Source organism: Nematolebias whitei, chromosome 18 (assembly GCF_014905685.2).
Source record: "Nematolebias whitei isolate Nwh7 chromosome 18, NemWhi1, whole genome shotgun sequence".
Lineage (NCBI taxonomy): Eukaryota > Metazoa > Chordata > Actinopteri > Cyprinodontiformes > Rivulidae > Nematolebias > Nematolebias whitei.
Genome location: NC_056515.1, coordinates 31,304,410 through 31,314,697, shown reverse-complemented (window position 1 = coordinate 31,314,697; position 10,288 = coordinate 31,304,410). Strand labels below are relative to the sequence as shown.

Genomic DNA, 10,288 nt, shown 5'->3' with positions numbered 1-10,288 from the left:
TTTGGGGATCATTCGGATGAAACGTGGAAACTTTTTGTGGATAATATAAATTTGTAAAGCTTGAATGAGGGTTTCATAAAGAGCATTAAGTTATGCCTGATTATTATTACCTACTAGAAATTTAATATATGTCCTCTGATGTATATAACTTTCAGTGCTAAAGATACAAAAAGAAGTCTGTTGGCTCTTTGTCTTAACGAACATTACCATGTGACAGACAGCAGCTGTGCATTCATGTAAAATATTCAGACATGCAGGCAGCAGACGAGGAGAATTTTGTCTGATAAAATCTCAAGCTGCAGTTGATGTTGACCTAAAACCTGCGTCCTTGTTAGACGTATGAAGGATTTTTTATCACACCATTTTCTAAACAGCTCTGAAAGGTGAAAACTAGCAAGATCAATGGTTTTTCTGACTGTATTTAATATGAATGTACTGTGCAATCCTTAAAAAGAACAAGACAATACACGGAGACTACATAGACCTGTTGAGGATTAACACACTTTCTTCTCAAACAAAAAAGATAATTTTAAATTCTGTTCATGATGCAGAACATGTATCCGACAGATTTTTCTTTCATTCTACAACATGATTTTCTTCTCTCTTATAGACAATCCGAGTTCTGAGGAAAATGGTGAATGTTTTACCTGTAAGTATAAAACTGATGATCGTGGAGAGGTGACAATATTCAGATGAGCTTTCCACTGCACTATTACCTTCAGACAGGATCAGGAGTTTTATAATTTTGTAGAGTAGATTATTTTTCTCCCTCTTTGCATTTAAATTATTGTTTAATATTAGTGCTTCTAACAACAACAACAACAACAACAACAACAACAACAACAACAACAACAACAAATAATAATAATAATAATAATAATAATAATGATAATTATTATTATTATTATTAATGTTATTTCTATAGTGCTTTTCTAAATACTCAGACGCTTTACATGAGCTAAAAAATATAAAATCAACAATGCATCACATAAGAACACAATAAAACATTTAAAATGGGCACATTTAAACATTAAAAGCAATTTTAAACAATCTGGATTATAAGGTAGCTGTAATCAGCAGAATGATGAGAAATTCTCAAAACACCAGAGGCTGTGCTCCAAAAGGCAATTTATTTTTCTGACAAAAGGTGATGTCAGAAAATTAATTAAGCATATAAGCTTAAGCATTAATGCTTTAATATTCATATCACGTTATCTCCATTATATGATAAATTGGATATATATTCAGTTAGATGGGAACCAGAAGTCACCAGATGAGTAATCCAACCTACCTCATAATCCTAGTCTACCTCATCATCCTGTGGTCTACCTTATTTTCCCAGAAGTTGAGCTCACCTTGCCCTCCAGAGGACCGCTTTAGACTTTGTATGAAATAACCTTGATTTTTTTTTCTTCCCCATTTTGGAATTTACCCTTTGACTTTTTAGAATCTACCTCAACATCTGCTGGAATTCTTCAGCTGTATGGACACCATTATTTGCGATTCATCCACCATGGAATTGGGTTGTAAATTGCAAGTGGGGGAAATGTAGTGCCATACATCAGACCACTACTCTCTGACTCTTAAATTTATAGGTTTATACAAACATTAATTTTTGCTTAGCTTGCCCCACCAGTCTCTGGACAATATCATAAGACATCTGAGATTTTCAGCTTTTAAGTTGTCACACCAAGATTTATTAAAACAGACTTCCTTTGTTAACTCTCAAGTTTGTTTTTTTCTCTCTAAGCATTAAGCATAATAAAATTAATTTCTCATCAGTAAATTGTAAATATCTCCAGTTTTAAGTTAATTCATAAGAATAATTTTGGCCCTGCAGGGTGACGTTCTTATAACAAAGTGCACTTACAACACTGAGGACAGGAGCAAACCCACAGTGGTAAGGAAATTCTATGTCATTAACACAAATTTCAACAGTTTTCTGCAATATATTTGCTGTATGTATTTAATTCTGCTTTGCTTACAGGGAGGTTTTGGCATCATGGAGGAGATGTGCGTGAACTACATTCACTACTACCCTCAAACTCAGTTGGAGCTCTGTAAGAGCCACGTTGATCCTGGATACCTGCAGAAATATTTTACCTTCATCAGCAGGTGTGGACATTGTCACCCTCCCTGAACCCACCAACTTGTTCCTTTAGTTTTTACTTCTGTATTATTTATTTATTTACTGACATATTTCAATTATCTGACATAAAAGCTCACAATGTCCAAAGTATGTATGATAAGAATCAAATATAATTGCTCAGCAAAATAAAAATATATTGGAGAATGTTTAAAAATTAGCTAAATTTGGTCCTGTTTTAGTTTCATGTCCACACTGTCAACTTCACATTAAAGTGATAGATCAGACCTTTTTATTTAGGGTTTTGTAAAATTACCTGTTGTAGATGGCTACTTGAAATACCTCTCTTTGGATGATAAAATAGCAACAGCTTGAATCATTTTGACATTGATGAGACTGGAGTTGATTTAAAGACTGCAGCAATACTATTTAAATTGGCCCCACTCCAAACACTTGTCAAAAATAAACTATTTTTTCAAACTGAGGTAGATCAAAGCGCTGTCTACAACAGGTAGGATATTTATTCTTAAGCTTTCCACAAACCTCTGCTTCAAATGCCCTGAACTTTTCATTTAACATCTCCAATTATCCAGGTTTAATGGAAACGATCAGTGTGTGTGCGCTGAGGTCAGCGTGACGGAGCAGTTCTCTCAGCTCCACTGGGATGAATTTACTGGAGAAGTGCTAGACTCACTTTATAACACAGCTCCCTTCTACATGCACTGCAACCAGTCGACCGCACGCCTCTTTCCCGTGAGTCTCCAGCAACACACACACTAGTTAAACCAGTTCAACAGCAGTTTTAAGGCAGAGTCAAACTCACTCACTTCCACTAATTTCTTAGATGCATCGTATTTTATACACTGTCCAGAAAGAACTGTGTTGCTACTTTTATGCTACTTTTATAAAAACCAGCTGTTTAAATATGAATGGGAAGATTTGTTTGGCTTCCTAAGAATTTTTTAATAAAAACTTAGTTGTAGCGAAAGGAACATTGTCTTTAAACAGCCCTTCTGGTGATGTTGCCAATTAGCACTTTGCTATAAACACAGATCCATTCATTGTTTTTATCTTCTTCAGGGTGAATGGGAAAAGCAGCCGTTACCAGAGGTAACCTCAGTCCTTCCAAAACATCGATACCCCTGCGAAGGTGGGACAGTACCCACTAGTTGAACCTGTGCAGCCGTTAGCGGGTCGTTTAATTCTTCAAAGGGTTTAAAAAGTTTCTGTGATGTAGCCGAGTTTGTCTTAGTTTCATCTTAGTGTTAGATGCTCTGTGCATTTCATCCACTATTAGCTGTGATTACACAGCTCCACTGTCTGAGGTTATTATTAGTGCATACTAATTAAGTTAATAACAGTCCTGTTCATGTCATATTTCAAAGAAATTATATGGACTTTCATGTACGACACACACACAAATTTTTTTTTAAAATTAAAGACGTATAGAAAAGATGCAGACATTAAATGTTTCCTCCAGTATTTTGTTATTCAAACATGAGGTGTGTAAGATGACAAATAATTAAAGTTCATAGTTCAAATGTGGTGTATTTGATTGTTTATTAAAAGATTACAATGTTGACCCCTCTGTTGCTTCATTTCTTTTTCTTTGAAAATTTTCTGCATATTCATCCTCTTATCTTTGGTCGGATCGCGGAGCCAACAGGTGCACAAATTAAACCTATACATCCTTCTCCTCAGCTCCTCTTAGACTAGACTCATCTGGGTCTTTCTTGGAGTCTCCCCCCAGTCGTCCATGGGAGACACGCAGGCATCCCAATCAGAGGCGTGATCGACCTCAACTGACGCTATTCAATGAGGAGAAGCAACAGTTTTCCGGTTCCAGGATCTCATACTTTTGACCATAATCTATACATTATGACTATAGGTGGAGGTTGTAACAGACGGGCCAGTAGGCCTGTCGCAATGAACAATAAATCAATTAATTGCATGATAAATGAAAATTATCAACCAAAAGGCTCAACTCGGATTCTCTTCACTGACCCCTCCCTTTCTCTTTAAAATCCATTTTAACCATCCAAAATAGTGAAAGCAGCTAAGCTGAGAAGCTAAGCTACGAGCTAAGCCAACAGGTTGACCTCGGGGAAAAAACCTCAGTCTTGTCGAAACTCCAAAATTCACGGTTGAAACCCGTGCCTTTGTGTAAAAAGTTTTTCTCTGCAAAAAAGAAGCTGAGAACTTGTTTATTGATTTTTTTATTAAAAGCTTTATGTGACAAAGCCTATGCTAAAGAGCTCAAACCACAGAGCGTCCGCCATTTTGAGAACCGAAGAGAGACAGCCCATGTCACGTCAAGGGGCCTCTCTCCCATTTTTCTTAAGTGACATGCTGCTCGCTCCCTCACTATCCATCCTTCGGTTCAAACAGTCATACTGCCATACGGTGGTCAAAAAAGGTACTACATGCAAAAAAATTAACCAACATTTCTTCTTAAATTTGACAATAATTATTAATTATTGTTTGACAATAATTAGACAATAATTACTAATTGTCAAATTTCAAACAATATCATTTATCGCAATAATTTCTTGGACAAATGCCCAGCAAAATTTGTTATTGTGGCAGGCCTACAGACCAGTAGGCTCAGCTTCTCCTTCCCCACAACAGACCAGAGCTGCAGACGACCTCGATTCAGCAACCCATCTCCCCACCTCCCAGTCCTCGTGAACAAGACTCCCAGATACCTCGACTCTTCTGAGGCAGAGTCTCTCCCCGGTGTCAATTATAAAATGGCACAGAATGTTAAGTTAAAATAACTTTTAATTTCTCAATAAATTGTTCTTGACACAGGAAACAAGTTTACAAGAGTCTGACTAAACAACACATTGTTCCACTTAATTCATCTTTAAATAAAATAAAGATCAGGACACACATTTAAAAAGCTCATCATAAGGTAAATGAAATTTATATAAATTTTGTTTAAGGGAAAAAAAAAAAACCCTTCTGGACACATTGATAACGTTTTATCAGTGCTTCACATTTCCTGCATAGATCTCATGAGGTTTCTACAAAGAGTCACCGTTTTAATGATTGCAAGCTTTCTGGACAGAATCGATGAATCCTTCCACATCAGTAAACATTTAATGCTCAACATGCAGCGGCAAACACCAGAGAGGCACACGGCAGTTTTACATAATGTTTCCTTTGAAGAAATGCACCTTTTCTTAACTGCTGCTCCATCGATGTACAAAACGACCACTGCTTCTTGCTTAGTTTTAAGTGTTTAGGCATAAACATTGATGGAAACTCTACCTCTGACAGGTAAATGGAAGATGCTCGTCTAAACAAGAAAAAACTGCACACGAGAGCACCTGCATTAAAATCAAAGACCGATTTTCAAAATGTCCAGTGAGTGATGTTGCTTCAGTTTAAGTGAGTTTAATCTAAAAAAACCTGAAAGTATTTATTTTAATGACAAAACTCCACGGCTGCCAGAACACTGCTCTTCAAACTTCAATCATTAGATATTTTACGAGCGACTGTGGTAGTTTTGCCAATTAATAATCAATTAGAATAAATTTAAAAAGTATCGTAATGATACGTTTGCAGCGAAGCAATCCATCCATCCATCGCAGGGGTTGCTGGTGCCCATATCCAGCAGTCACAGTGCGAGACGCAGGGGACACCCTGGACAGTTCTCAGTCCATAACAGGGACACAGAGACAAATGAGATAAAAGGTCTAGAAAGGTCCCGGGATGGGATTTGAACTGGTGACCTTCTTGCTGAGAGGCAATAGCTCTAACTAAGCCACCGTGCTGCCTGCTACAAGGCAAAGTGTTCAATTTAACTTAAATATAATACAAAATAAGTTTTTACATATACTTAATCTGTTGGTAATCAGTAATATTTAAAATTGGTGCTAATAAGAACTAATGTAATAAAAACAAGCATTCCTTAAAGGGTTGAATACCGCCCCCTTGCATGCCAAAGTTGATCAAATATCCTGTTTGATCTTTTAGCACTCAGAGCATATGTTGAGGATGACTATCAGATATAACCACCTCATGTTTTGGCTCAATATTTGAAAAAAACAAAAAAGGTCTTTCTTGAGAAATCAAGCTCATAATTTAGACTTTATTTGCATAAAAGCATCGCTAACGTCAACTGTTTTGGTGCCACTAGAGTACCAAATTGATTTGATGAGAAAATGAATTTTCTAGTCTTTTAGGCATAAAAATAATTTAAGTCTTAGAATTAAAACTCGTTTAACTCTTAGACTGAAGCGACTCTTTAATGGCAAAACTCTCATTAACAAATCAGTAAAATCAGATGTTAAATGCTTCGATTGTTTCACATCGTCTAAGCTCGCGTTTTAAAGAAGCGCATTTTCCATCACCTCCAACTCAGTTCATTCAAACAATACTTAAAAGTAAACATTTGAACAACCTTGCTGTTGAAAATGTGGACCTACAACTGAAATCCCCAACTTTGATTGTATTATTTGCTCACCAGTGTTTCCGTTTTTCTACGTTTGCGGCCTTTTTCAATCGTAGATCCCTTTGACACGTTTATTCTCGGGGTCAAATGGAGATTTGAGGTGAGCTTTGGCCTTGTACGTCACTCCCATCCTCTCCAGGGTGAACTCGCCACTCTTAATGAAATCGGCACTCACCTAATAAAGAAGGACGAAACACAAAGTCCGGTTAAGCAGAATGTAGGAGAATTAAAAACCAAAAACGGGAAAAGCAGCGATGAAAATCAAAACATACCAGATGAAAAAACACAAGACTGATTGAAGCAAACCTGCTAAAATTAATCTTTTCAACTGGATTAATGCTCCAAAACAGATTATTTTCTAAACATTCACAACAAACAGAAAACTTTGAACTGTTTAAATGCAGGAAGCAATCAAGGAAATCATGAGTCATTGTCAGTTCCCCTGAAACACAGAAATCTCATTTCCCTGCGGCACTCCCACTCATCAGCCACTCTCCTTCATTTACCGAAACACACACAGCTGTCTGCAGAACTTCAGAGGACGCAGATGAGGACTGATTTCTTAAAGACTTGCCCCAAGCAAAAGGATTTAAACGAAATGTTAAACTAATGCTGCATTCCAAATTAGGATGATTTATACATGAGAAACGTGCATTTTATTCCCCAAATAGAGGCAGATTCCTAAATAATGCAACTAAAAGTCCATAAATAAATATATAGATTTATCAGTTGCATTTGTAAAATTAAGGCTATTTTAAATATCCAAGTAGAACTGTAAATTTACAACAATAAATCTGAATAAATATAAGAATAAAAAAAAGTAAATGTTACGTATGTGAAAGTTTTATATAAAACTTTCACACAAGTAATATTTACTTTTGTGCTTTCTATGTATTTTTGCATCCAGCTATTTCTCAGATTTTCCCAGCATTCTTTGATGGAATGCATACTGCTCACCATTTTACTCAAAAACATTTTTAACAAAGATCTTGTGCAATCAGTTAGTACCCAAAGTATGTGTTGGGAAAAGTCTCAGCTACAACCGTATCAAACTTTAGCTCAAGTCGGCTGAGTTTTTTCTATTCTTGTGCTTGAAAGGCTGCTGAGCTGTGGCTGCCATCTTGGACTGAGCTGACCTCAAATGTTGACAGTTGTTGATGTCAATCTATTAAAATTTATCCAACACTTCATGCTCACAAACACACACAGACAAGTGCATTATTGCCTGTTGCTATGGATGATGGGCAGTAATGTATAACAAGACCAAAAACAACACCAAGAAACTAATACAAAATAAATCTAGCAGTATAATAATAATGGTTATATTCATGGTGTTTGTATAAGCTCTTACCACTCCTGCATTAGGGTTGCGGATGTATCCATAAGCAAGAGTTTTGTCTATAAAAAAGCCATATTCGGATCGTCGCAGGTGACCAACGGGAACACCGTTTCGGAAAACAGCCTCCAAACCAAACATTGGTACTTTCCTGATGTGCAGCAAAAAAGAAAAACAGAGGAAGTTAAAATAAGTTTCTTTCAAAGTTCTCAAACTTAAACTACAAAATACCTTTACATGGTTGACCGTTTAAATGCATCAAAGCTGACAAGATTTATAAAGTGTCCCATACACAGAAAACCTAACTTTAAAAATAACTAAAAAGCAGATTAAATTTTGTTCAGCTTCACAACAGAACTGTTACTGACTCATCGATAGTGAAGCAGACGATGCGCCTCTTCAGCCCCTCTTCCTTCTGTTTCTCCAGTCTTTCACGCCCTTGAAAGGGGATGGAGCTCTTCAGTTTGCAGGTGAATGCAAGCCCCGCCTCCAGGGGCGTGTCATCAGGGCGAAGGTCGGCATGCCAATGTCTATAACCTGAAGAAAATTACAGCAAGATATGGTAAAAAATAAATAAAAAAAGCAAAATCTGGGATTTATGGTAACTTCAGGTACAGAATGACTAAACATCATTATTATCTCTCTGATAAAATGTTACAATTTTAAATCACACCATCTAAATTCCTTCAAATCAGAGCAGGAACAGGATGATATGTTCACGTTACCCTTCTCTATACTGAGCGAGTCGATGGCTCTGTAGCCTGAGTTGATGATGCCGTGCTTTGCACCGGCAGCCATGACAGCTCTGTAGACGGGAATACAAGAGTCTTTGGGAATGTGCAGCTCCCAGCCGAGCTCTCCGACAAACGACAGGCGCATCGCTCGCACCTGGGATGACAGCGAGGGTACAGAGGAGCTTTAGAGAGAAACAGAGACGTATGTAGAGAACCAAGCTGCCACAGTAACTGGAGAGATTGCTTTAGTACGAAAATGAAAATGGAAAGAAAGCTAAACAAGTATAATTCAAATAAAGGCCAAGGATTACAAACCAACTACTGGTTCATGAGATATTTTACTAACAGACAATTAGGGTCGTCTCCAACAGATGGTGCTAAAATTTTAAATAAAGATAGTTCACGTGTAGCACTTGGTGTATGTTTTTGTATAATAATAACAATAATGTGTTATGTGTATGTTCCCACACAGTGGCAAAATTGACTCTGCATTTAACCCATCACAACTGGGATAGTCAGGTGGAGCAGTGGGCGACTATTGAAGGCAACTGGGGAGCAATTGGGGATAGGGTGTCCTGCTCAGAGACACCACGAGATGGGCAATGACTGGGGATCGAACCTGGGACTTTGTGTCCCAAGTCGGCTGCCCTGCCTCTACACCATCTCAGCCAAGCTACAATCACAACTAATTTAATCACAATATCTGTAAAATTGGCAGTTATTGTTATTTTTGTTGTAATATCAGTTGGCAGTGGATGTTGAGGAAGTTAATGAACTGTATATCTACAGTAGTCCTTTGTGGTTCGTTTTTCGTGGACTCGCCCTATTGCGGTTTTTCAAAGTAAGATTGGACATGACACACAAATGGCTGATTGATGGATGAGCCACACGATTGGCATGAGATTTTTATTTCAAATAAATTATTTTAAATTATTTAGCACCTGATGCACCTGTGTGCAGCCCACAGACGCAGGAGAAGCTTCCTCCTGCAGTGTGTCATATCTCCGCTCTGTAGCGGAGAAGTGGGCGTGGCCAAGAGCGTTGGCAGATGGCAGAGAGCAGCAGGAGGCAGAGAGTTGAGATCATGACATGCTGCGTTTAGAGATTAGAAACATTGTTTAGAATATTGCAAGAGTGTGGGAAAGGTTTAAAACGCCTTTATATATATACACTAAAATAAACTACTAATACTTGTACTACTATTCCTACTTTGCGGTTTTTCACTTATTGCGGGGCTTCAGGGTATGGATCCTTCGCAATAAACGAGGGACTACTGTATTCCCAGTGGTTACTTTTTGCTAATTTTATTCAAATTTGTCAAATGTTTTGAGAGATATTCTGCTACACAGACAGACAAAAAAGAAAAATAAATGGTCTTTGCCTTTGGGTAGTTGACGATTAAAAACTTAGAAAAGGAAAGTGTTTTCCACGTCGGTGCATAAACAGCAAGTCCATTTGGCCGGTCAGTGGGTAACTCTGGGCCCCATATGTCCATCATGAAGGGGGAGGGGATTCTACAGAGAAGCATGTGCTTACAACACGCAGCAGATGCATGCTTGCCTCACACACGACAACACGCGTCCACTTAGCAGCCAAAAAACACACAAACAAGTTCAAATGCGAGCCCAAATTCATCTGAACAACTGTGCACGCCGGCGCACCCGCTACAGATG

At 37.7% G+C, this 10,288-nt stretch overlaps 1 protein-coding gene and 1 long non-coding RNA gene across 2 annotated transcripts in view; one reads left to right on the top strand and one right to left on the bottom strand.

Moving 5' to 3' along the window:
* Positions 1 to 3,259, top strand: part of dbh (dopamine beta-hydroxylase (dopamine beta-monooxygenase)) — an 18,183-nt gene extending 14,924 nt beyond the window's left edge. The window contains exons 8-12 of the mRNA XM_037691926.1: positions 611 to 649; positions 1,841 to 1,900; positions 1,988 to 2,115; positions 2,680 to 2,839; positions 3,167 to 3,259. Coding sequence (XP_037547854.1) covers positions 611 to 649; positions 1,841 to 1,900; positions 1,988 to 2,115; positions 2,680 to 2,839; positions 3,167 to 3,259 — 480 coding nt within the window. The remainder of the gene's footprint in view (positions 1 to 610; positions 650 to 1,840; positions 1,901 to 1,987; positions 2,116 to 2,679; positions 2,840 to 3,166) is intronic.
* A 3,410-nt stretch (positions 3,260 to 6,669) lies between these two features.
* On the bottom strand, positions 6,670 to 8,308 carry LOC119424895. Its single transcript, XR_005187539.1, has 3 exons — positions 8,250 to 8,308; positions 7,897 to 8,032; positions 6,670 to 6,720 (listed from the first exon to the last, which is right to left on the bottom strand). It is a non-coding gene; the product is annotated as an uncharacterized LOC119424895 (long non-coding RNA).
* Positions 8,309 to 10,288: the final 1,980 nt, after the last annotated feature.